General features: G+C 45.0%; 1 protein-coding gene across 15 annotated transcripts in view; it reads right to left on the bottom strand.

Moving 5' to 3' along the window:
* The window catches only part of FNBP1 (formin binding protein 1), a 119,996-nt gene that overhangs the window by 22,463 nt on the left and 69,538 nt on the right, over positions 1-27,995 (bottom strand). For 7 of the 15 annotated variants that reach the window (XM_060270440.1, XM_035112999.2, XM_035113001.2 and 4 more), the window contains exons 7-10: positions 20,288-20,416; positions 15,371-15,517; positions 12,777-12,971; positions 8,928-9,113 (exon numbers count right to left, since the gene is read on the bottom strand). In XM_060270440.1, coding sequence (XP_060126423.1) covers positions 8,928-9,113; positions 12,777-12,971; positions 15,371-15,517; positions 20,288-20,416 — 657 coding nt within the window. The remainder of the gene's footprint in view (positions 1-8,927; positions 9,114-12,776; positions 12,972-15,370; positions 15,518-20,287; positions 20,417-27,995) is intronic. The other 8 variants (XM_035113008.2, XM_035113009.2, XM_035113011.2 and 5 more) reach the window with 3 other exon arrangements.

The raw sequence follows: 27,995 nt of genomic DNA, 5'->3' as shown, positions 1-27,995 counted from the left end.
TTTTGCTGTAAATCCAGCAAATGGGAAGCCAAACAGCACAAAGCATGCCTACAGCTTTTTTAGGAACGGGAGGGATCAAGGTGAGGAGCTTTTCGACTGGGTTTGTTTCTAGATACTACAGCGCCTAATGGAAAGCTCAACCAAGACTTGTCAAATGGCCACAGAAGCAGCATGATTTGCTAACTGGTGAAAACGTGGGTTCCCCCCCTCTCCCTAAACGGGCAGCGAGGTAAACGTACTAAACCTCAAATGGCTCAGGGGGATGTTTTTTTTGTTTTGTTTTCTGATCTTCTGAATCTATGGCATGTTTTAAAAACCAAAACTAGATTGCATAGAGCTTTTAAGTGTTCCCCACACATTATCTTGTTGTGAATCTTTATGGAAACTCTGAAAGGGAATGGAGAATGATTATGCCCATATCGCAGATGGGGAAATTGATGCTACAGAGAGAGCGGCTTGCAAGTTTTAATCTGTTTCTAGTCTACTGTTATTTTAACTTTTCCAAAGACTTAAAATTATGGTTGTCAATTTTTCTTAGCGATAATTTTATTGTTTTATCCTTTTTTTGTAAACCGCTGAAGTTGTGTGTTTTTTTAAGAAAACAACAACAATCAATTGGTATATAGATTTTATGAAATAAATAAATAATAAGCTCTCAGTGAGATTTGACCAAGGGGACTTTCAGATTTGGAAGTCAGTCTCTTAGTTGTTATGATTCACCAATTCCCAGGTTAAAAACAAAACTGTTCTACATATCAGGGCTCAATACAGTATAGAGACCAGTGTTCTTTGAACTGAGGCTCCTAGTTGTTGGACTCCACCTCCCATCATTCCTAGCCATTGGGCTAAGGTAGTGGTGGATGATGGAAGTTGTAGTCTTACAATTTCTGGGAGCCCAAGTTCAAAGGACACTGGTCTAGACAGAGCAGTGACTACTGAAATATATGGCAGAATGTTGCGATTCCTTGAAAGATCAACAGGAACCCACAGCTTAGACCTACAGCTCCCATCATCCCTAACCATTGGTCATAGTGACTGGAGCTGCAGGGAGTTGGGGTTCCAACATCTGAATAGAGAATATAATACTGGATCTTCAGAGTTCTGGGTTCAAATCACCAGCCAGCCTAGACTCTTGCCCTGTGGAAAAAAGCTACTATGTACTCCTTGTTTCAGGTTATCCCTCTTGATAAAATAGGCACAATGGTGGCCTAGTTACAATGTTGTGTATCCTTCAAATTAAACAACATATATAGTATTGGGCTGAGTATAGCCCACCCACCCACCCCAAAAATCTGGCTTGTATAAAACCTGAGTGTGGCCTATAATCACACTCCCATCAGTAAAGAAGATGAGATTTAAAGAGATCTCATTTTAAGGATGCAGCTTATATGGGGGGGGGCAGCTTATATTCAGACCAATATGGCATGTAGTAATTTATGAGGTCTCGTTAAAAGGCTGTGCTATAGAAGTAACATGTGTCAATTTCATCTGTTCCTAATTTTCTGCTGCATTGGGTGGGCTTTGTTAATTAATCAGTTAAGCATACGTCCTTCCTTTCAACTCTGCCTTCCGACCAGTAGGCCCTACAACATTATTTAGGATGTCATTTTTAAAAAAATCTTTGAGATATTCACTCAGCCAATTCTGGAGACTCTGGGGCGCAGGGGAGCTGATGAGGTGGTGATTACTAGTTAATTACATTTCTAGGAAATGTTAAGAAAAAAAGAACAGAAGAGGGGGGAAAGGAGTCAGTCTTTTTCAGGCGCGCATCCTCGAGATGATTCTAAGGTAGCCATTTGCGGTGAGCAGATGGAGAAAGCCTAAGAGCCACAAGCGTCAATAACACACAAGAGCGCATGAACAAGCCAGCAAGTTCTATGTGTTATTGGATAAGTCACAAACGATGACTCTCACTTACAACGGGCAAAACAGGCCTTAAAACCACCACCCCAACTCCCAAGTCTCTGGTTTTGCCAATGCAACAGTTCCCTTTGAGAGCCTCGGACAGATCTCTCTGAACCTTTTCCAAGTTTAATGTGTAGCTCAAGGAAATGAGGCCCATTGATATTATAATAATAACAACAACAATAATAATACAGAATGTTCTTAGCTTTATAAAGTTTGTCCTTATCCTTCTGTGAAGCATCTCCAGTTGCAAATATATTGGCAGTTTGCAACAGGAACCCACAAGGACCTACCAACCACATTGGAACCCTCTTCATTGTCACAACTTTTTTGGGTTTTTTTTTTGTCAGTTTGGATGATATTTGTGGGTCCCTTGCAGGCCTGCGATTACATATCCAGCAAGATTAGAACCTAGCAGTAGAAGCTGATGAAGTGGCCAGATTAATTTGTTTGCAAGAATCTTTGCAAGTTGTTTTTAAACTGATTTAGAATGTTGTTTTAATTGTTGTAACACACCCTGGGACCTTAGGGTCAGGGGAGGGTAATAAATCACTAATAGTAGAGCCAGCGTGGTTGTAGTGGTTAAGAGCGGTAGAGACTCGTAATCTGGGGAACTGGGTTCGAGTCTCCGCTCCTCCACCTGCAGCTGCTGGGTGACCGTCACACTTCTCTGAAGTCTCTCAGCCCCACTCACCTCACAGAGTGTTTGTTGTGGTGGAGGAAGGGAAAGGAGAATGTTAGCCGCTTTGAGACTCCTTTGGGCAGTGATAAAGTGGGATATCAAATCCAAAACTCTTCTCTTCTTCTCTTAATAATAATGGCCTTAGCTGCTAAGTACTGCTGTGTACATGTCCAAAGAAGCTGAACCAGACTGACACCCACCAATAACAATAAAGTTGCTTTCTCTAGGAGCAATCTTCTTTGGAACAATATTTTAAAACTTTAGCTAAAGGTTAATTTTTTAAAAAATAATAATGACAAGGATATGTTGTCTTTTAATGGAATAAACCCAAGGCATGTCTACTCAGAAGTAAACAAGGAAGGAAAGATATGCCACCTTCCACTTGCCAAGTGAAAATTAAAGACTAATTGGGTAGGAATAATAATAATAAAAACAACGTAAAAGGTTTCGAAACATTATTGGAAAATGAAGTACAATTTTAATCCAAAGTAAAAAAGAAAGAAAATGTGATCAAAATGGATAAAATTACAAAGATAATACTGTCTAGTGTTGGAGCATTCACAATGCTTCTGAATGCCAATTGCTGGAAACTGCAGGAGGAGGGAGTTGCTGTTATGCCTGGGTCCTGCTTGTAGGTTTCCCTTTGGGACACCCAATTGGCTACTAAGATGCTGGTCTAGGTGGGCTATTGGCTTGAACCAGCTGCAGGGCTGCTCTTGTTCTACTTGCACTGCTGGAGGCATACCAATTTGCTGGGAATCGCGGCCAAGGAGAGTGTTGCTGCTTCAATGAGGTCCTGCTTGTGGGCTTCCCACTGGGGAATCTCACTGGTTTATCTATTCAGGTCAAAGCCTGACCAAAATCCTTACAGAGCTTACAGATAACAACAAAATTGGCCAAAGACTGGTTGTCAAAATAGATAAAATTGCAACCATGATATAATAACAAACCGACTTGCCTATTCAGGTCAAAGCTTGGCCAAATCCTCAACCGATTTGTGTTATCTCTGCAGTTTAGTTCATTTTCCTATAAAATTTAGAAATTTTAGAAATATAAAATTTAGAAATATTATATTTCTAAATAAAAATTTAGAATTTAGAAATATAATTTCTAATTTAGAAATATAGAAATTTAGAAATATAGAATAGAATTTAGAAATATAGAATTATAGAATTTAGAAATATAGAAATTTAGAAATATAGAAATTTAGAAATATAAAATTTAGAAGCATTTTACATTTTTGTATTCCCATCTGACTGGGTCTTTTGAGTCTACTGAGAAGTAAACCCAATGAATGCTGAACCACAGTTTAGCGCTACTGGAATACACTTCACAGTCAGGAATGGATGGCTGTTGGGTCGAATACGGCCCTCTATGCTTTTCTATTTGGCCCTTGGAACTGTCCTCAGGCCACATGCCTTACTGGCCCTGGCCTGCTTTTGCCTGCCTGGAATGTGTCCTTGAAAGGATGGAGAAGGCACAGGTGCGTGGAAACCCTCTGATACAGCTGACTGCGTTAAGTTATGCATCACATCTGTTGCTCCACCTACTTTTGCATCTGGCCCCCACCCACCACTGGCATGCAGCTCGCAGCCACTAGCCCATGAGGGAATGCAGCCCCTGGGCTGAAAAAGCATTCTTAGCTCCTAGGTCTAAATGGCATCGTCTTCATGACCTTCCAACACCATAAATTTGCAAACTTGATTTGCAGTCCACGCCTTATCCTCCCAGCTTGTCCTCTCCCACACCTGAAGAGAGTTCCACTGTCAACGCAATTTTTGCCTGCCTGGTTTTCCAGCCCCACTTCTGGCATCCAATTCTTGCTCCTGTTTTGTTCAAACAAAGGGAGCTGCTTCTGACCCTAAAAATAAAAAAACAAGCCTTCTTTCATGTGGTCCCTGCAACGTCTGCGAAAAGGCTTTGTTATTTTGGAGGGGTTTTTTTTTTTTTAGTTAAAAATTTGATTCTGTACATGCCAGCCTTCCGCAAAGTGACAGCCCGCCTTTTCTACCCGCCTCTTGCAATGTTGTAAATGAGGTCGGTGACTGGAGCAGCGACTGTACAGCCCGGCCACACTGTCAACACAGACTTACAACATATTCCCTAGCCTCAAGCGCATAGGTGGGTTTGCCTAAAGTCCTCTTCATGAGCTCTTTGTGAAAATACAAAGACTGTGACTGTTGCTGAGTCAGCAAGAGAAAAACACATGGATTAAAAGGGGTTGAGGGGAAAGGGGGAAAAATAGACTTCTGCATTTACTGCTTCTACAGCAAAAATAAACAGATAGCTCTGCTTAGGTCTGACGTCCACATTATCATCTAACACAGCAGAGGTACCCAATGTGCTGCCCTCCAGATGTTTGAACTACAGCTCCCATCAGCCCCCAGCTGTCAGGTGGAACCCAACTTGTGCACCCCAAAAACGCAAGGATTCCCACCCCCAGCAAAAAAAAAAAAAACCAGAATCAGTTTCAGAGTGTGTGCAGAGGGAGACCAGTTGAGTCAGCGGGAATTGTTCTGTTGGTGGGAGGCTGACTTAGCACCGCTTTCATTACAACCCACTATGACCAGTGGTTACACCACAGGGACATTTGGAAGGCACCACATTGGTTACCCTGGATCTGACCCCACAGAGGGACACCCAGAAAGCCACACCTGTTATTGGAAAAGATAAAGCAGGAAATTCAGGTGCCTGGAGATGGACAGATCAGAGGATCATCTTGCTAAGCTGTGAGGATGTCTCTGCCTGGGCCCTCACAGCGCTTTATCTTTGTGGAAAATGGGTAAGCTGTAGAGCCAAACCAAACTTTTATTTTTTGCGGGCGAGGAATCTGATGCGTTTTTGCATTTTGGTGATTTGGATTTCCAAAAATCGACACTGAAAACCTAACCACTCAGCTCTAACCCCTTCCTGATGGGTGAAACGAAAGCCTCGTTAGTGCAAAATCCCCAAAACACCTCTCCAGCCTCAGAGTTGTCAAATAACTTGGGTGGGTGGGTTAATAAACAAATAATCAGAACTCCACTGTGGATATAGAATATCAAATCTTCCCTGCATGGTCACATGCAGGATTTTTTTATTATTATTTTTGGTCATCAAACCAAAGAAAACTGTGGTGGTGGGGGGTTTCTGCTCTAGTTAAGAGACTTTGCTGCAAGCAGATCCTGAAATTATGCATGCGGATGAAAGCATATTCAAGTGTTCAACCATCCAGGTTCTGCTTGGAGCAAAAGAGTCTGATGACCCACGATGTATGGATGCAGCCAATGTTAGTCCTACTCAGAGCAGACCAATAAACCCTCAGCTCTGTGCTGAAGAGGGTTTTTGGGGGGGTGGGGTGGGGTGAGGTGGGGTATAGAGAACAGTCAGGGATATGTTCCCCAGTCAGCTCTAAGCAGCTTTGATGTACTGTGACATGTTAATAAAGTCGTGGTGGGTTCCCTTTCTGCTACTCTGTTCTGAAGCCGCCCTCTGCACATGCTCCACAGCTCATCTGTTCATAAGGTTCCTAAGAAAAAGCAAGCCATAAATTGGGAGCTGGTCTGAGACATCAGAGTACATTCAGCTCACCATTTGGCTTTTCAAGAAGAACTCTGAGACACAGAAGGGGGAAGTAAATAAATATTTTTTTAAATACAAAAAACTCCACGCATCTATCATGCCAGCATAAGACTATAAAAAACGTCCTCCTTGCTAGCTTTCTACAGGCAGGGAGTCTTTGATGCAGTAGGACATTCAATTATAGGTTTGTGGTCTGAAGTAGAATGACCACATGATTTTCCAGATGGAACATGATTTCCAGGATATATTTTCCAGCATGAATGAGACTCGAGTGTGCGCTGTGGAGTTGTTAGATCACAACATGGAAAGTCAGCCCTTTAAACCCAGTTAGCCCCGTGAACCAGCAAAAGCATTCCATTTACAAGAACAGTGAGTATGTACACAATATGAAGGGCAACCCCTCCCCCACTGAAATTTAACTGCAATAATTTAAACCAGGACATAAAATAAAATTTCACAGGCTAAACACTTTGATTTATATATCTTATATACCAACTGTAAACAAACACAGATGAAAGAATCTCTACAGCTGGATTGCAAGAGTACTAAGGTGGAATATCTACACAACCTGAGGGCTACTATTGGCTATATGCACACACACACACACATATATAAAATGAAACAAGGTGATGATCAAGTAACATTCCTGGTGTGAAGTGGAGAGTTAATTACACAGTGAGAAGGAAAGGGAAATCACATCAAGAACTTCCACGGAATGAAAACCACAAAAATTCAAATGAAGAGTCAATTTTGTTCACTGGCAGAGTCTGGCTCATGGCAATTTGCTTTCATGGTGGCAAAGGAATCCACCCACTCAATACAGGAATGATCTGACTCAACTCAAGTCAAAAGGAGGGAGGAAAGTCCATCAGGTGTAAACAAAATAATTAAGTGGCGCATTAAAGCAAGCACATTTAAAGCATTACCATACCACTTTAAACAGCCATGGCTTCTCCCAAAGGATGCTGGGAACCATAGGTACCAACTCCTAGACGCCCAGGTCCCTTTGCCCCCCCCCCAAAAAAAACTGAGGGAGCAGGCCCCCCTCCCCATGATGGGTATTGCTGCTTTTATTTCTTTTCCACAGTTGGACTTTGTTTCCCAACTTGTAAACTTGTGAAAGGGTTGCTGGATGCCAAGGGAACTGGGACTGGGCAAAACCCTCTGACATCATTTCTTATGGCCCTTGTGAATGGAGCAGAGAGGGAAAGAGAGAATGCAAACTGAATGAGTGAGGAAGCAGCTATAGCTGATCATTAAAAAAACAAAAAACCTAGAAGCACCTAATTCAGATGAGTAGGAGAGAAAAGCTCCCCTGTTGTTGTTGTTGTTGTTGATCTGCCCTTTACACCAAGGCTCCCAGGGCAGGTTCCAACCATTAAAACACAACATTAAAAAGCAATTTAAAACAACTTACTGTCACAGAAATAAGGTGAGTCTTATAAGTATGCCAAAGCAGGCAAATGCATAATTTTGCAGCCACCCCTTGTTGATTTCGGGCAGGTGCAGGGAGACAACCAGAAGCCTCGAAATTTGGGCTTGAGTAGAGTTGGGTTCAAGTCCCTTTTTAACTTTAAGAATTCAGAGTATCCCAGGACCAGTTGTTGTTTCTGAGACCAATCTCACAAAGCTGTTTTGGGGATAAAATGTGGGGTGGGGTGGGGTGGGGTGGAACCTCCACCAGCACTAGGTACATCTGTTGCTAGGATTGGGGGCAGGGCTCATCTGAGCCCCCAAAATGTTTTATTCAAGGTGGTGTCTCTGCTGTGACCTGAAGTCTATTAAGGGTGCTGAGAGTTGTTAGAAGACCCCTATCCCCCCCCCGCTACATTTCCCAGAGTTCCCAGTGGGATTGTTAAACCACTCTGGGAATTGTAGCTTTTGGGAGGGGAATAGGAGCTTCCTAACGAATCGCAGCACCCTTAACAAACTACAGTTCTCAGGATCCTTTAGTGGAAGAGCCATGATATAAAGTTGCCGTGTATAAGACTAGGCTTTTTTTTTTTTAATACTAAAAATAATGTTAAAGGGGGGGAGAGATAGTCTTATACACAGGGGCAATCTCCCCCCATTTTCTTAATTTTGAGTCCCCAGAAATAGGGGGCGTCTTATACACCGGGGGCGTGTTATACATGGAAAAAATACAGTAGTTTGCAGTGCTCTAAATGCCTGGCTTAAGACGTGGCCTTAAAGTCATGCAAACTCTTCTCTGGGGAATTTTCTGCGGCAGAGTCCTGCCATCAAAAGTTCAGGGTGTTACAAGGAATAAAAAATGCTCCTGGACATGCAAAGGCTGCATCACTGCATGGCGCCATGCCTTCTGTTGTCTCTCCAAATTGGCTGCACTTGGATAGTTGATTCCACTGCAGTCCAGAGCCACATGTTTGTATTGTGGTTTCATTGTGGGGGTTTTTGACAGCAGCTTTAAAAAATTTCTTAGAGGTCACATCCACTCCGTACATATAATGCACACTTCCCCGCAAAGAATCATGGGAATTGTAGTTTGTTGAGGGTGCTGGGCCCCTGTTGAAGGGGAAAGTACAGTTCCCAGGATTCTCAAGAGGGGGTGAGCCATGTGCTTTAAATGTGCAGGTTGTGTGTGACGAGAACTTGTATGGTATGCGTTAAAAACATATAGACAGACGCACGGGAAAGAAAAAGGGGTGGATGGATGCAGTAGGAAAAAGAGATTCAGTTACTCAAAGAAGTCATGATTGGATGTGCAATTTAGGCGCCCAAGAAAGAGACAGACAAGAGACACACCCAGAGGCAAACTTACCCCGCGTTTTAGGCTCCGGAAGCAGTGGATTTTGGGTTTGGAGGTCATGAACTCGTTGAAGCGGTGGGAGAGGGGCTCCTTTTGCTGCTTGGGAGACTGGGGGCCATTAGGAACAGCGGAAGGTGAGGCAGAAGAAGAAGGGGGCGGAGGAGGGGGCTGATGGGGGGATGTTAAAAGGGACATAAACTACGTATAAGAGATGGAGAAGTGATAGAATTAAAAAAAGGGGAAAAACCGGTTACAAAACAAACCCAGGAAAAGAAAGCACGTCCGCAAAAGAAAACCGAACAGAAATGAACCCAAAAGTGCAAAAAAGCAACGTTTCAAAAGCATATTTTTTTAAAAAAAGAAAAGCCATGGTTTCCCCGCCCCCAAATAAAATTTATATATATATATATATTATATAAAGGGAAGGATCAAGGGTTGGGAAGGTGATTGTTTTTAACAATAAAAAAAAGATTTGTGTTATTAAAGGAGCATGTCATAAGGGGAGAAAATGAGTTTTAGTAAGTGGTCAATGCAAAGAGTTAATGCACGGCATTCCCTACCCCCACCCTGCGCTGCCAGAAATTCTCATCATGCCACATGCAAACAAGATGAGCGGGTGAAGTGAAGAAAATTAGGAGATTTCCTTCCACAGCCCAGTTCCCTAGACCTGATTATATAACTGGATTCATTAGGAATTTGTTGTCTCCGAGTACAAGCGAATCCCCACTATGGAAAAGACGATGCGTCATATGGCAAAGCTACCAGAGCCCCCACTTTCAAATCTCTAACCAAGCTATGAAGTTCACCGTGAGGCCTTGGCAAGTCACACACACACCCTCTCTCTTGGCCCTCTCTACCTCACAGGGCTGTTGTAAAAAGTTACAAACGGGATAAACCCACACGCCATTACAAGACCCTGAGATTCTTAGATGGTGGGCAAGATGAAACTCTGGAAAGTTCATATTTTATTTAATTCATTTGTTATTTGAGAGCCAGTGTGTCGCAGTGGTTAAGAGTGCTAGACTGGAACCTGTGTTGACCATGGTTCGGATCCTACACCTGGCTAAGAAGCTCACTGGGCGTGACCATGGGCCAGTCACTGCCTCTGAGCCCAGGCTACCCAACAGGGTTGTTATGGGGATTAAACAAGGAGGGGGAGGACCATGTAAGAGCACCCTTGAGCTTCTGGGAGGAAAAGAGGTGCGAGAAAAATGCAATGCAATGCATTCAATTTATACACCACCCTTCCTCTCAAGGATTAAAAAAAAATCTCAGTGCACTTCTGTACATCAAATTCTGGCAGGCAGATGAGGATGGGGCAAGCAGCGATGGGTGGATCTGTCAATTCTGGTTGTTTTGGGTTTCTCTTTTCTCTCTCTCTTTTTTTTTTTTGGGGGGGGCTATTTTTTCATTTCTGTAGCTTTCCAAATCAGTTTGTCACTTTTTTTCTTTCTTTTGAATAGTACAAAAAGAGTCATCATGACAATTTATCAGTATTTTAGTTTGAATTTATCCTAACATACATGGTTTTTAAGGCAATTTTCTCTGACAATATATATGGCAAAGCAATTTGCCCTAATCTGCCAGGGATCCTATAGCTGTGATTCCTGCATTGCAGGGGGTTGGAGTAGATGACCCTTACAACTCTACAACTTTATGATTCTAATATAATGCATCTTTGCATGTTACTTTCACCAACTGATGCATTTTCATGCACACTTTACCACTGCACACACATTTTTACACATGTTACTTGAGCCAGAGAACTGCATCACAAAATCTGGAGGCATGAATTTCGAAGGACGGCTGCATTTGGGTTTACATATTGCTTTAGAAAGCTCAATTTTTGAAAGTTTGCACTTAGAATGAGGACTGAATTCACCCCCCATTCCTTGGCTCACGTTTCCATGTGGGTGTGGAGGGAGTTGTCTGCCAGCTGGATCAGTCGACATCAGGAAACCCAGGTGGTTCTTAGAAGCTTATTAGGGATTCCTAAATGAAATATCACATACTTCTTCGCTGGAAGAGATCTGGGTGGAAGGAGAGGGGCTGGATGGGTTCTGGAGGCTGTGATCTCCATCCACACAGGCCTGGGCAGGGCTTTGTGTGAACGGTGTGCCTTAGACTACTTCCCAGACTCTCTAGTGGGAGTTCTGTGACATATGCCCACAAGTTCACCAATATAAGAAGAGCCTAAAGGGAACCCATCTAGCCCAGCCTCCTGTTCTCACAGCGGTCAACCAGATTCCCATGGGAAACCTCTTTTAAAGCCATCTAAGTTGGCCATTACTGCCTCCAGTGGCAGGGAGTTCCGCAGTTTAACACCGTGCGGCCTGAAGGAGGGCTTTCTTCCATCTGTTCTGAATCTTCCAGCATTCAGCTTCATTGGATGCCCGCAAGTTCTAGTGTTAGGAGAAGGGGAGGGGGAAAAAAACTTTTCTTCCCTCCATTTTCTCTGTGCCATGCCTAATTTTATTAATTTCCGCATCATGTTACCTCTTACTTGCCTTTTCTCTAAACCAGGCACCCCCAAACTGCGGCCCTCCAGTTGTTTTGGCCTACAACTCCCATGATCCCTAGCTAACAGGACCAGTGGTCAAGGATGATGGGAACTGTAGTCCAAAACATCTGGAGGGCCGAAGTTTGGGAATGCCTGCTCTAAACAGACACCCTGGCATGGGGAAAGGTTCCCTGAAGACTGGGAGTTTGAAATAGCACTGTTTGCGACTAATAGCCTAGAGCTGGGAGGATCAAGGACACAGAAATGCCTACTCTCTAACCCACTGTTGAACTTCAGGGGACTTGGTAGGAGGAAAGGAATCCAATCAAACAGAAGGATCCTGTTAGTCACACACACACACCCCTGAATACAATGGGACTTCAAGACCGCATGCCTTCATGCATCGATGGGAAAAAAGAGAAACAGTAAATACAAATGGGGAGAAAGTTACGCAGGCCGGCTGGAAATGTAAATGAATGGGAAATGAGTTACAAAGGGTAATCCAAAACATTTGCTGCCCAGGCCACAAATGGAGGGGCCTGATGCACTTGTGTGCCAACACTTATTGCCCAAGTCAACTGCCATGAGCAAGGGAGACGTGGCTATTTAGGAAAGCTCTGGCAAACTAGCACTTACGTGGAACCAATGAGTTAACAGAAGCACATGGGCAGATGAGCTAAGAACAGATTATAGACCAGTAACTTTCGTATCTGACTGTGTAGCATGGCAAAATGTGAGCGGCCTAACAGCAACACATGGCCATTGTTGGTACATACGTTGGAGCAGATGTTTGGAATAATAAGACCTGATCAAGCGGGTTTTTAAAAAGGAAAAAGGAGGTTGCATCCCATGAGTTCAGTTATGTTGTGGAAAAGCAACAGGGAGACAGGCACCAGGGATGCAGTAAAGGAGACAGGCATGTTGTTAATTAGCTGGAATGGGATGAGCGATGCGATCAGAGGGCAACAGGCAAGCATGAGACAATGAAAGCAGTGAGCAACTCTTTGGGATTGAACGGGAAACTAAAAACCACCATGGCAAAGACATGACAACTCAAACAAAACTGAGCTGAAGAAAACAGCTTTAAAAACAATAAAAAGCAACACAATATTTTTTTAAAAAGTACATAGAAATCATAAAAAACTTTACAAATTAAAGCAAAATCCAATAAATTAAAAATATTACAATAAATTACAAGACATCAGCTATTAGTTCTTAGAAACTAATTTCTAATGAAAAAGAAAGAGAAAAGAGAGAAGAAAAAAGTCTTCACTGCTGGGATTACAAAGTAACACACAAGTAGCAAACGACAAAGCTACTGACACAACTAAGCCGAAATCTGGAAAATAATAATCCGGTACCTTGTTTTTCTTGATGAACGGCCACAACTTGCCCTTGGACTTGCCGCTGAATCTGGACTCTGGCTTCCCATCTTTGGAGTTTGAAAGGCTGGAGTCAGAGACGGTCCGCTTGATTGGCTGGGTGAAGTCCTCGAAATCGACATCGCCTGGAGGCTCGAACCCAGATTTGAAGGCTTCTACCACCAACTGGGAATCCTGAAACGATCAGGACAACACAAAAACAATGCTAATAATTTGTTTTTTTTTTTTAAATGCCATTGATAAGTGGTGTACCAGACAGAACTAGCAAGTACACTGTACACAGTCAATATGGAGGCAGAACTGGGCAGTAGGTTCACAGACTGAAAGCGGGTCAGCCTTCATAAAAACTCAAAGTGAGGACCCAATCTGAGTGCTTATGTACATCCAGGTGGAGTCCTATTGGTCTACTACTGTATATTCCTGCGTATAAGATGACTGGGCGTATAAGACGACCCCCAACTTTTGAGAAGATTTTCCTGGGTTAAAAAGTAGTCTTATACGCAGGAATATACAGTACAGTGGTACCTCAGTTTAAGTACACAATTGGTTCCGGAAGTCTGTACTTAACCTGAAGCGCACTTTCCCATTGAAAGTAATGGAAAGTGGATTAATCCGCTCCAGACGGGACCCCGGAGTACTTAAACTGAAGCGCACTTAACCTGAAGCAAACTTTCCCATTGAAAGTAATCGAAAGTGGGTTAATCCGTTTCAGACAGGTCCGTGGAGTACTTAAACTGAAAGTACTCAAACCGAGGCGTACTTAAACCGAGGTATGACTGTACTTGTGTCATGATGGCTGCTGAACTAAAAGATGCAGTACCAAACTCCAGCCACTAGTGGTGCTCAAGCAGAGAAGACCAGCTCAGCAGCAGCACTTTCTGGCAAACCAGCCCAATGATGTACAGAGGATTGTAGTTGTCAGAATGCAGTATCACAGACCTTTTTTGGGAAAAGATTTGTGACATGGAACTCCTCTGATGGAAACTCAAAGCTCCTGGGATTGTCTGTCTTGGAAATCTCACAGCCCTTGAATTCCCCAGAAAGATGAGTTTCAGTAAAAGGGCTTCGTGGCTTAGTGGCATTTTTGAATTATTTCTGCAATTTACATACCAATTAGTTACAGACATCTCTAAGTGAAGTAAAAGAACACTCAATACAATGGAAGTCTAAAATGAGTGAAAACATTAGAATTCCATTAAAATGTCTGCAGGAATAAAAAAAGAGAGAATAATATTCAGTAGGGAGGCTTCCTCATTTCAGCTGGGAGTTCCACAAAATTGGGCGCAGTACGGCTCCTGGTGAATACCAGCTGTGAGTCTGAACCACAAAAACTCTCCAAAAGACCTCAGGGACCAGGCAGGGATATAAGGGATCAGGTGGAGATATTCTGGACCCAAACTGTTAGATATGCTTTGCGTGATCCTCAGGTAGATGGACCTGAAGGCCTCTGCCTGAGATTCCAAAAAGCTGCTTGACACTGGTTTGATTACTAGGGATGGGTGAATCTGTCATTTTCAGTTTCTTTCAGTTTTTCCAATCTTATTCTCCATATTTCCACATCTGTTTCCTTAAAGCCCTTGTGAAAATTCTTCATGCAACCTGGTCCTGAATTGAATTTCTCCCCACTCCACCCCAACCACAGGTGTTGTAATTTCCCGGAAAGGCTAGGAATGGCACAACCATTTTCCTGCTAAGCACACACCCCCACCCCCACGGAAAGCAGGGATATCTTATTTCTTCCTTCATCCTGTTCCCAGTAGGATGTGGAGGGCAGAGCTACAGCCACACACATGCTAGTTGTGGCACCCACGTGTGACACCCATGGGGGGGAGGAAGAGGTGGAAAGAGGAAGAAAGAAAGCCAGAGATAAAAACTGAAATAGTAAACATGCCAAACGATAATCACATTCTGGGGCTTGGGGGGCAGTGGCATCTTCCTTCTCTGATTCCCCAACCTTTAGAACTCCTTTTTAATTGCTCTCCCCACCCCCTTAAATCCATATTACATACTTCCCTCAACAATCCAAACATCCTTCCACTACAATGGAGCTAAAAATAGCCAGTCCCTTTTCTGCAGCAGAAAGGGATAGATGTCAAAAACAGGAAGTCAGAAACCCAGAACAAATTCATCTTCGTCTGCCCCTGGCATAGCGGGAAGGATGGGGGCAGATCCCACACAGGTTCAATTGGTGGTCACTGCTGGGAGGGGCGTCATCAGCTGTGTCATTCTCTCCATCTTGCTGGAGATGCTACAAGGGGGGGAAGCAGAGGCCAGAAAGGGGGGTGGGGTAGGGGGGTAGTATTTGACTTAAGTAGTATAAGGCTAGAGGCAAGTGATCAAATTTGGTGGCAGACCTATTTTCCATTTGGGAATAGGGCAAAGCACCAATTTTAAGCTGGTCATACCTTACCGCTGCTGTGTTTTTATTTCAAAATGTAAGTAATAGGGGAAAACTAAAGAGAAAACCAAGCAGGTCCAATCACCTTTCTCCACCAAGCATCCCTGAATACCAATTTGGCAGAGAATTCAGCAGCTGTGTTTCTTAAAAAAGAAACATTGAACATTGAACTCACATGCTTCTGATCAATGGATTCAGCTGCTTTTGTTATCTCATCCAGGCATTTTCCAATGATAGGGATCACCTGCCGGTCCACCTCCGCAAAGGTCTTCATGGATTCGCCTATCCTGATTATCCTCCGCTCCTCCATTTCTTGAATTTTCTGTAAGTGTAAGAATCGGCATTCATACAGTGCTTCAACACATGAAAAGCATTTCATACACATTATCTTGCTTGCAACCCTCCGAACAACCCTGCAATGTTGTCATCGCTCCCTCAAAACAGCAAACTCAAGTGATGAGTGCCGATAGGATTGGAGGCTAAAAGGAGAAACAAGGGTGATACCTTTTGCAGGACAATAAAAAACAAAAAAGGGTTAACCCCTCAGCAAAACAGGATGCAGAACAAGCATGGGGACGGGTATGAATCAAAGCCACATATTTCCATGACTTTGACCTGCAGCCTGATAGGACACTGAGTTGCTTGGAGGACCGGCTTAGGGAGCTGGGTATGTTTAGCCTGGAGAAGAGAAGGTTAAGGGGTGATATGATAGACATGTTCAAATATATAAAAGGATGTCATATAGAAGAGGGCGAAAGGTTGTTTTCTTTTGCTCCAGAGAAGCGGACACGGAGCAATGGATTCAAGCTACAAGAAAGAAGATTCCACCTAAACATTAGGAGGAACTTCCTGACAGTAAGAGCTGTTCGACAGTGGAATTTGCTGCCAAGGAGTGTGGTGGAGTCTCCTTCTGTGGAGGTCTTTAAGCAGAGGCTTGACAGCCATATGTCAGGAAAGGCTTGATGGTGTTTCCTGCTTGGCAGGGGGTTGGACTGGATGGCCCTTGTGGTCTCTTCCAACTCTATGATTCTAACTCCAAGTGACATATTTCTTTTTGAACTTCAACCCACCAGAGGGTTGGGTTCAGGGCAATGACATAACAATTCCCAGAAGGACCCACAGGTAGATTTTCTGTATAGAATTTCTAGATTTCCAATAATAATAATAATAATAATAATAATAATAATAATAATAATAGCTCACTCAATGTTTTTCGTCTGGTTGTCAAAAGAATAAGCTGGAGAAATAGCTGCACCAGGCCTCCTCTCCCTCAGCCACCCCATCAGCTAACCTCAGAAGTGCTCATTTCGTTAGCCAAGCCCAGCTCCACTTCCCGCCCCTTATTAATATGCCACCTTTTGGCCAAAACAGGCATCCCAACACAAATACAGACACAAACATAGCCATGCAAATACAATACAATACAATACAAATAGAACTAATGTTTCAAAAGTATTAAAAAGCATACAATTTCCTCCCCTAAAGGCAACAAATTGTTCTGCACAAAAATGTTAAGAGAGAGCAAGAATAAGTACTTAAATAGCAGCTCCTCCTTTTAAAGGTCCCAGGCAGGAGGTGAGGCAGCTTGCTCACATTACAGCCTGTGCCAAGTGATTATTGTTAGGACAGGTGTTTAAGAACTGGTGCCTTCGTGTGATCTTCTCCTCTGACCTCCCTGCCTGTTCCCTTCTGTGTCATTTTTTGTTTTGTTTTTATACATTATAAGCCTGAGGAAAGGGGCTGTCTTGTTTTAATTGGCTGTGCATAAGCCACTCCTGGGAGCCCTTTTGGCTGAAGAGGGGGTACAAATGCTCTAAATAATTAATCAAATGAATAAATAATAAATATGCCTGGCTCTTGCAGAGGTGAAGGAAATGCTGCTGAAACCGAATAGATGTTAAAGCTGACTAGCAATCGTGCCTTGCTAGGGAGAAGCAAGCCAGGGGCTCATCCACACTTAACTTTCCTCTGCTCTTTTCAGGCAGTCTGCAATTTAAAGCACCGCTGTGTCCCAGTGCCTCCCCCATTTTTGGCTCCAGAGCTTTCCCCATACAAACCCACTCTTTAAAGCTCAATTGGAGCAAACATCAATCTCCTGGAAACTAGAATTGGTGTTTGCTCTGATTCAGCTTTAAAGAGTGGGTTTTCACAGGGAAAGCTCTGGGCAAACAAACACCTCTCTGGAAAAAAATGGGGCAAAAGGTAGGGCAAAATTATAAGCCCCAGGTTTCCATGCTCAGACATTACACTAAGCTAATCCTACACTACACTAAGCTAAGCTAAGTTTGTCTAAAACATTGCACAAAGTGGGCAATAATCAGGCTAACTAGGAGAATCTCTCAATTCAGTTTATCATTTTTCAATAAACAACAAAAGTTTCATTCATTCTTCCAATCTTAAGTTCATTCTTCCCCATTTTTGTATCAGTTTGCAATTAAAAAGAATAATAGAATCATAGAGTTGGAAGAGACCACAAGGGCCATCCAGTCCAACCCCATGCCAAGCAGGAAACACCATCAAACCATTCCTGACAGATGGCTCTCAAGCCTCTGCTTAAAGACCTCCAAAGAAGGAGACTCCACCACACTCCTTGGCAGCAAATTCCACTGCCGAACAGCTCTTACTGTCAGGAAGTTCTTCCTAATGTTTAGAGTAGGTGGAATCTTCTTTCTTGTAGTTTGAATCCATTGCTCCGTGTCCACTTGGAGCAGCAGAAAACAACCTTTCTCCCTCCTCCATATGACATCCTTTTATATATTTGAACATGGCTATCATATCACCCCTTAACCTTCTCTTCTCCAGGCTAAACATACCCAGCTCCCTAAGCCGTTCCTCATAAGCCATCGTTTCCAGGCCTTTGACCATTTTGCTTGCCCTCCTCTGGACACGTTCCAGCTTCTCAATATCCTTCTTGAACTGTGGTGCCTAGAACTGGACACAGTACTCCAGATGAGGTCTGACCAGAGCAGAATACAGTGGTACTATTACTTCCCTTGATTTAGAAAAGGTCCTCATAACAATTCATCCATATTTGAGGGTGATTGATCTGATTGATCTGTTCATCTTTAAGCGCAGAAAATACTTTTATTCTGAAGATTTCCATTCACCTGCTTGGTTCCCCCTTGCCCCTACTTTACATTTCTGCTGCCCTTAATCATTTCATGACACACTGTTGGGAAAACAAGCAAACAATCTATTTGTAAATGGGGAAAACAATTGCCCATTTCAGCTGCAACAAAGGCAGCTGGGCAGCCCAACCTCCTGAGGTGACTGCAAGGCATCCTCTCTGCACATGCCCAGAAGCATATTTCCTAGGCTAGGCACTGCAGCCTGCCCATTAGGTGGCACCCACAAATAGAATTAAGTCTGTGACATTAAAAACAACCACCAGCAGCGAACATTCAGCCTTGAAGGATAGTGCATCTGATGCAGTTCATACATTACTGAGACTTGCAAAATCACATTCGAACCCATGCTGTGGGGTGGGGGGTGGGGTGCTGTTCCAGTTTTCAGCTGACACCAGCCCACCCCATAACAATGCAATTTTTTTTTTGCTCATCTCACAGCTGCAGAACAGAGGTGGCAAGAGAATGAGAAATGGTGATGTCACCACCCAGCTCCCTTGAACAATAGCTATGGGCTCACCCGGCCACACTGAGATCTCCACCACCACCAAGGGGCTACTTGAGCCCTAGACAAGTGGAAGAGCAGCAGATATCCATGCCACTGTGGCCTTGGCTAGATGTTTCAAGGCAGTAGCATAGAATCATAGAATCATAGTTGGAAGAGACCACAAGGGCCATCCAGTCCAACCCCCTGCCAAGCAGGAAACACCATCAAAGCATTCTTGACATATGTCTGTCAAGCCTCTTAAACACCTCCAAAGAAGGAGACTCCACCACACTCCTTGGCACCAAATTCCACTGTCGAACAGCTCTTACTGTCAGGAAGTTCTTCCTAATGTTTAGGTGGAATCTTCCTTCCTGCAGTTTGAATCCATTGCTCCGTGTCCGCTTCTCCGGAGCAGCAGAAAACAACCTTTCACCCTCCTCCATATGACATCCTTTTATATATTTGAACATGGCTATCATATCACCCCTTAACCTTCTCTTCTCCAGGCTAAACATACCCAGCTCCCTAAGCCGTTCCTCATAAGCCATCGTTTCCAGGCCTTTGACCATTTTGCTTGCCCTCCTCTGGACACATTCCAGCTTGTCAGTATCCTTCTTGAACTGTGATGCCCAGAACTGGACACAGTACTCCAGGTGAGGTCTGACCAGAGCAGAATACAGTGGTACTATTACTTCCCTTGATCTAGAGTGGGCAAAGAAGGAACCAATAAGCAGCTCTTGTGGCTCCTGGACTCAGATGCTTCAGATGATTCAGTAGACACGGAACAATCAGAATGTCGCCTTTCCAGCACTGCCCCACCCCGCAGCTGACAGCCAATATTACAGAGTGCGGCAGGCAAAGCAACACATACAACTGAATATATAATGATAGCCAACATGGTCCCCGCTGGACACTGTTGGGCTACGACTCCCATCAGCCCTTGCAAGGACAATCCGTTCAATTAGGTTAGCCCATTTGCACTGGGATAGATCCAATGTTGATTCTCCTTAGAGTAAGCCTACTGGAACTAATGGGCATGGCTAGCTCCAGTTCATTTGTTTCAATGGGTATACTCTGAGTAGGGCTTAGCTGGATGCAGGCTTTCCCAGCTGGATAAATCGGGTTTTACCATAAGTGCCTGCTCATTAAAGTTTTAGTCTTGCTTTAAAATGTTTGTGTGTGTGTATGTGTTTTCAATTATCTTGGATATAAACTGCCTTGTTGAGGCGGTGGCTCAGAAGGCAATTACAGAGCAAAACCATGTATAAGTCACTGAGACAACATCTGTACCGTACACTTAAAACACATGGCTACCCCAGGAACTGTAGTTTGTTGTTTGTTCAGAACACGGGGAACTATAACTCTGTGAGGGGAAAACAGGATTTTGGGGCGGGGGGCGGGCGGAAGCTGTATGCTTTAAATGCAAGATGTGGGCACGACTTAAGAGATGGAGAAAGTGGGTCACTAGAGGGGCTCTCACCTGGAAGATGTTAGGGATGTGGGTATGATAATGGTCATGCTGCTCGTGGTTGAATCTCTGTAATGTGGAGGAGTATTCTGCTTTGCTCTCTTCAGCCATCTGATGGCGGAGCTGAGCTTGCTGCCGTGCCTGGAGGAAAAAGAAAAAGAAAAAAGTCTCAGAGACTTTGGTGACCTGGGGAATTAATCCACTTGCATGGTGCATGACGCTTGCCGGACACAGTGCACATTTTGGGGGATTGCCACTGTTGTGTTCCATGTGCTTCCTGTAAACAGTGTTAAAGATAAAATAAAACAATCAGGTTTTTTTCAAGGCAACCAACTAATCCGCTTTGATTGAGCAACCTGAAGTTGCTGGTATGTGATGGAATCCTGCCTGAAAAGAGTGAGTCCCCCTTTATTGTTAGTCCTCATTATGGATTGCTCCTGCCAACCTAGCAGTTCGAAAGCACATCAAAGTGCAAGTAGATAAATAGGTACCGCTCCAGCGGGAAGGTAAACGGCGTTTCCGTGCGCTGCTCTGGTTTGCCAGAAGTGGTTCGCCTGGAAGCTGTACGCCAGCTCCCTCGCCCAATAACGCGAGATGAGCGCCGCAACCCCAGAGTCGGTCACAACTGGACCTAATGGTCAGGGGTCGCTTTACCTTTACCATTATGGATTACCAGTGGTATTTTCCATTTGATTGCATTTTTATTAATATGAAATGTTTTCATTATCCTATTGTTTATTACTGTTACAGTAATATGCAAAGGCCGCCTTATACTGCCTTAGGTCCATCAGGTTCAGTGTTATCTACAATGGTTCTCCAGGGGTTTCAGCCAGCAGTATTTGGGAGATTCTGGGGTTTGAGCCTGGGGCCTTCTGCATGCAAGGCAGGTGCTCTGCCACTGGGCCAAGACCCTTTGGGCAAACGCTGAAAGGAAAGGAAAAGATGCCGAGAGAGTAATTCAGCGGGAGTGGAGAAACCTTCTCCTTCCCCCCACTCCCTGCCTGTTTTTATCATTAGTTTATTTTTGAAGCCTCCCTGTGTGTCTGCCTCTCCCGGTCCCTGTCTTGTTTATCTACTTGGAGACGGAACTACAGTTTTGGCAGGCTGCCTTTTGGTTGAGGTACAACAACACAGTCTTTTGCTGGAGAAGCGGGAGGAGGAAAAGTCCAGCTAACTTTGAGCTTGGAAATCAAATTTCTGAATTTCTGAATTGCTGCTGAGAAGCCTTTGAGATGCCTCACTCCTGAGAGCCGGGGTGGAGAAACTTTTTCATTCTCTGCTGGGCAACCCCCCCCCCGAACTCAGGGGCCGCATGCCAGTGGTGGGTGGGTCCAGAAGGAAGAGTGGGTGGAGCAATGGATGCAAATCTTACCTCTACAGTGGAACCTCGGTTTATGAAAACCTCGGTTAGCGAATTTTCCGTTTACGAACACCGTGAACCCATCTAGAACGGATTAATTCACTTTCCATTACTTTCAATGGAAAAGTTCGCTTCAGTTTATGAACAGACTTCCGGAACCAATTACACCTATGCTTCGGGTTAAGTACGCTTCAGGTTGAGTACTCCGCAGACCCGTCTGGAATGGATTAATCCACTTTCCATTTACTTTTAATGGGAAAGTTCGCTTCAGTTTATGAACGCTTCAGTTTATGAACAGACTTTCGGAACCAATTGTGTTCATAAACCGAGGTACCACTGTATGCTGTAAGTTCATTTGTACACATTCACACACACATCCCTTTCTAGCAGAGGGAGAACCAAGTATGCCACCTTGAGCTCCCTGAAGAAAAAGGTGGGTTAAACAAACAGCAAGCAGCAACCAGTTAATCAATCTAGTACAGACAAAGACTGATTAATATGCGTCCCAAAGATGCACAATCATATATGTGTGCTACACCCGGAAGTGACTCAAAACGTCACTCAACATATCACAAAAAGGGAGGAATGGGGGTGGAGGGAATGGGGGGGGCAGCGCTTATATGCACTGTCGACGCACAGGGGCTGGGAACGGAACCCCCACACAAAATGGTAATTGACTGTAATTATCAACGCTGGCTGGCTCTCATTGGACTGGTGAGGCAGAAGGCAGGAAGACCTCCAGTAGGTGGCGCCAGAGCCAGTGACAGGCAAAGCCACTATCTGTTTGGTTGTAAGTAAGAAAGCAGGCAGATGGGGGTTGGCTGAGGGCAGGTTGAGGGTGCTGGGGCATAGGGTTGCCAGGTCAGGGGCATGGAGGTTTCAGGGCCAAACCTGAGACCTCAGGGCGGCCCCTGGGGAGGTCACAGGGGAAGGGCCTAGAAGAGGAGAAGGTTAACTGGGAGAGAGGAAAGGAGGAGGGCAACCCACCCCCTGCAAAATGTCTCTGTTATAAGCTGCAGCCAGCTACTGCTAGGCTGAAGCTTGCAAGCTGCATGCAGAGTCTTGTTGATAATTGTGTTGCTGTTGTTGTCTCTCTTGCCTACCTAGAGATTCAAGCCCTCCACCTGAGGGAGCCAGGCAAACATGGAGACTTCAGGTCAGACCTGGAGGTCCGGCAACAGTAGTGGGGCAGTGTCCCATTTGCCCTATCAGACTCCAGCTGATGCTAAGCAACAGACACGGAGCAATGGATTCAAACTACAAGAAAGAAGATTCCACCTGAGCATTAGGAAGAACTTCCTGACAGTAAGAGCTGTTCGACAGTGGAATTTGCTGCCAAGGAGTGTGGTGGAGTCTCCTTCTTTGGAGGTCTTTAAGCAGAGGCTTGACAGGCATATGTCAAGAATGCTTTGATGGTGCTTCCTGCTCAGCAGGGGGTTGGACTGGATGGCCCTTGTGGTCTCTTCCAACTCTATGATTCTATGATTCCAATTATGCATACCCTCAGAGGTGCCCTCCTCACTTTTAGCCTCATTGCGGCTGGTGGGGCAGAAAGCAAGGAGGCCACCAGTAGGTGGCACCAGAGCCAATGGCAGGCAGAGTCACCTTAAACCAGGCATCCCCAAACTTCGGCCCTCCAGATGTTTTGGACTACCATTCCCATCATCCCTGACCACTGGTCCTGTTAGCTAGGGATCATGGGAGTTGTAGGCCAAAACATCTGGAGGGCCGCAGTTTGGGGATGCCTGCCTTAAACGGTTGTAAGAAGACAAGTAGATAGCGGCTGGCTGAGGGCAGAGTAAGGAGGGCAGTGCACTGATAATTCTGTAGGCGCTCAGAGGCACTCCCTTCACCTTTATCCTCACGTGTTTTTGGCTCTGGTGAAAGGCCTCTGTGGCGGAGACAGGAAGAGAGGGCATCTGGGCCACAGGCGGGAGGAGAGAAACCCAGCTCAGATGCCGCCGGCAAGCAGGGAAAGAGAGCCAAAATGAACCAGATGGGAGAAGAGCTGGGGAGAAAACATTGAGTAGGTTGCACAAAAAGAAAGACAGAAGGCTCCAGGGTGAAAAAAATCCTAGCCAAGGCAGGAGTTCGGGTAATACTAAAACAAAAGGGATTGATGGGGGGAAATATTTGTGCAAAGATTTTTCTGGATGGTCTGACAGCAGCCGTTTGAATCACATGGAATGGACTGACTCAGTTAATGTCTCCTGGGAGCCTTTCTGCAGAGGAGACACTCTCTGCTGCCTCTTGTGTGGACCTTTTTTGCCTTTCTCACACAGCCTCCGCCTCTGGGCTTCACGGGTGTGTGTGTGTGTGTGATTCTTTGATCATTCAGTATCACTTCCTGATACTACAGAAATACCAGCTAGAGAGAAGAGGTTCCCTGATGCCTCTCTGTACGGACCTGCCCCAGGCCTTCCTTGTCTTTCCCACACAGCCTCTGCCTCTGGCCTTCAATTGATGCTGAAGAAATACCGGCAAGGGGTGGGGAGGGGGAGGCAGCCCCTTTGCTGCTCTGTGTGACTCACTGCTCCTGCTTGAAACCCTGGGAGCTGCTGCCAGACAGCGTGGAGAATACTGAGCTAGAGACAGACAAGTGTAAGGCAGTTCCCTACATTCCCACTGCATCTGACCTTTTCACCATCAAAATCCATGGAGGAGAATATTGGTGCTCCTCCTCCTTCGTAGAGACTTTTGTTCCCCTTTTGACAACACTTCCCTCCACCCCAAAATTTCATTACCAATCCTGTTTTGCCACTATTTCCATTGGCACGTCACAACTTGAGTTTGCTATTAGGGGTGCAAGAAGAAAGCACCAAACTGACATTTAGCTGGACTTATTATTATTATTATTATTATTATTATTATTATTATTATTATTATTATTATTATATTTATACCCTGCCCATTTGGCTGGGTTTCCCCAGCCACTCTGGGTGGCTTCCAACAATAAAATAAAATAAAATAACTGATTAAACATTAAAAGCTTCCCTAAACAGGGCTGCCTTCAGGTGTCCTCTATAAATCTGGTAGCTGTTTTTCTCTTTGACATCTGATGGGAGGGCGTTCCACAGAGCGGGCGCCACTACCGAGAAGGCCCTCTGCCTGGTTCCCTGCAACTTGGCTTCTCGCAACGAGGGAACCGCCAGAAGGCCCTCGGTACTGGACCTCAGTGTCCGGGCAGAACGATGGGGGTGGAGACACTCCTTCAGGTATACTGGACTGAGGCCATTTAGGGCTTTAAAGGTCAGCACCAACACTTTGAATTGTGCTTGGAAACGTACTGGGAGCCAATGTAGATCTTTCAAGACCGGTGCTTTGTGGTCTCGGCGGCCGCTCCCAGTCACCAGTCTAGCTGCCGCATTCTGGATTAGTTGTAGTTTCCGGGTCACCTTCAAAGGAGAGCCCATTACCTTCCAAGGTAGTCCATTCCACTTTTGAATGGCTCTGCCTGTCACAAAGTTATTCCTGATGTTTAGTTGGAATATTTGTTGTCTGAATAGAGCATGGGTAGGCAAACTAAGGCCCTGGGGCTGAATCCGGCCCAATCGCCTTATCAATCCAGCCCGCGGATGATTGGGGAATCAGCATGTTTTTACATGAGTAGAATGTGTCCTTTTATTTAAAATGCATCTCTGGGTTATTTGTGGGGCATAGGAATTGGTTCACCCCCCCTATATAGTCTGCCCCCCCACAAGGTCTGAGGGACAGTGGACCGGCCCCCTGCTAAAAAAGTTTGCTGACCCCTGGAATAGAGGATAAGCACTCTGGGCCTCCCCATAAACTCACCCACTAAATGCCTGGTCAGGAGCTCCCAGAAGCTGCAATCAGCAAAACAGAACTGCTGCTGGCTTCTAATGATATAAATAAAAATCTGCCGAATACCAAGTCAGACCATTGGTTCATCTAACCTTGTGCCTCCAGATGTTTTGGGACTACAACTCCCATCATCCCTAGCTAGCAAGAACAGTGGTCAGGAATGATGGGAATTGTAGTCCGAAAACATCTGGAGGCACAAGGTTGGGAAACACTGATCTAACTCAAGATTGTTTAGGCTGGCTGGCAGGCAGTGGTTCTTCAGGGCTGCAGATTTAAACTTGGACCTTCTGTACGCGGAGCAGAGGCTCAGCCCCTGAGCTACAGCCTCTCTCAATGTGATCATAGAATCATAGAGTTGGAAGGGACCCTGAGGATCATCTAGTCCCCAACTCCCTGCATTGCAAGAAAATGCAGCTGGGATCAAACCTGCAACCTTGGCATTATCAGCACCATGCTCTAACCAACTGAGGAAGTGAGGCTTGATGAGAGAAAAAACAACCACCCTTTCCTACAACTCTGGTTAGGAACCATCCTTTCCTATAGTACCGTCTTGTTGTTCTCGCTGTTCAATTGCAAACTCTGTTTTGTGTTTCTAAGTGTGCCCCTTTTAAAATGTCAAGGCAAGAAGAGACTTGGCTTAATTTATTAACTTCCATTTGTGCCACCTCTCCTCCAAGGAGCTCAAGGTGGGGTACAGAGATCTTCATTAAGGGAAAAAGCCGAGCTCAGAGCACTTGTTTCGCATGCATCAGGTCCTGGGTTCAATCCTCAATGGCTGGGAAGGTCTCCTGCCCGAAACCCTGCCAGTCAGTGCAGACAATACTGAGCTAAATAGACCAATGGTTTGACTCAGTTCAAGGCAGCTTCCTGCAAGAAGATTTCCTTTCCACCCCCCAGCTTTCTAAAAAAACTTCAAGAACAAACACTGAGTGACCCAATAAGGATATCCAAAGCTCAGGAGCAGCTTTTGAGCTAGTGACAAAGCGGGGGGAAAGGGAAGATAAATAGGGGCAGGTCCTGAGTCTCGTGAGCCAGAGAGAGAGAGGCTGTTTCCCCAAAATGGGCAAAGAATTGAAACGCAAAACTGAAACCTGTGGTCTTGAAAAGGAGAACGGCTGAGAGGCTCATATCCCCAAACTGCCGCCAGCCAGCTTTTGCCGCTCCAGCAGAGTTTAGGAAGCAAAAGTCTTGGAGTTAAATGTTTGCACTTTCAACTTTACCAAGTGCAGATGTGGGGGAGGAGGCGTTAAGGTGGATGGGAACATTTCCCAAGACACCCATCGTAAAGGCCAGGAAGTGGGTTGTGCAGATTCCTGAGAAGCACCAGCCTCAAAAATTTGGAAGCTGTGTGCTCCCCGCTGACAGCTCAGGGTCAGAGCATCTGCTTTGCATGCAGAAGGTCCCAGGTTCATTCCCAGACACCTGCAGGCAGGGGAGGGGGTACTGTTTTGGAGACAGTGGTTTTGTTAGATTTATCTATAAATGCAAATTTAAATGCTGGGTTAGATGTTCATCTACTTCCCCCATCTGTCTCCTGTCAATGTCTAGCCAGATACCCTTGGAGAACTCAGAGGAAGGGCAAAACTGGAAACAGAATTTGCCTGCCACTGGCTTCCAGCACCTGGTGATCAGAGGCATCACTGGGAAATAAGCAACTCAGGAACATTCATTGCAACACATAATACTTAGGACTGCCTCTGAAGGAGGCTGGGAAACTTTAGCTGGTGCAGAATTTGGTGGTCAGGTTGCTCACTGGGCAAAGACAACTTGGGTATATGAGACCGATCCTTGCCCAACTGCAATTAGTTTCCGAGCCCAATTCAAAGTGCTGGTTTTGACCTATAAAGCCTTAAACAGTTCAGGACCGCAATACCTCAAGGACCACCTCTCCGCATGTAAAACATTCCGACTCTGTGTTCAACATCTGAGGCCCTTCTGCATGCGCCTCCTCCATGTGATGTATGAAGGGAAGCAACATGAGAATAGGCCTTTTCTGTGGTGGCTCCCTGTTTGGGGAATGCTGATTAACATTTTAAATATATTTGCGGGAGGAGGGTTATTGGTTTGTTTCTATTATGGTTCTTGTTTTTATTGAACCGCCCTGTGATATTTGGGTGAAGGGCAGTTTACACATTGAATTAACTATACTGCCTCCAACTGTGTATGCCAGGGGCACTGGCCCGAAGCACCAATTGCGCAGCAGGCTGGAGGGTAGGGAAACGCACGGGAGCATGAGCCCATACACGTGCGCACACGCTATTTCTGGCACACTTCTGGGTCGCAGGAGCACCAGATATAGCTTGTGCGCATGCGCACGGGCCTCCTCCGATCCGGAAGTGCACTGGAAATGATGCTTGCGCATGCGTGCAAGCTATTTCCAGTGCCAGAAGTGGGCAGCCGCGCCAGTAAGAGCGGGCGCTGCCACGGGCCGGATAAATCGGCCATAGTCTGGGGATGGCTGGTGTAGGCAAAGCATAGCACCAGGGTTAGTAACTATTGTACTGACAGCCTTATCTTCCTCCATGAATCTGTCCAATG

Source organism: Zootoca vivipara, chromosome Z (genome assembly GCF_963506605.1).
Source record: "Zootoca vivipara chromosome Z, rZooViv1.1, whole genome shotgun sequence".
NCBI lineage: Eukaryota > Metazoa > Chordata > Lepidosauria > Squamata > Lacertidae > Zootoca > Zootoca vivipara.
Note: the sequence above shows the minus strand (reverse complement) of the source record. Positions and strands in the feature narration are given on the sequence as shown.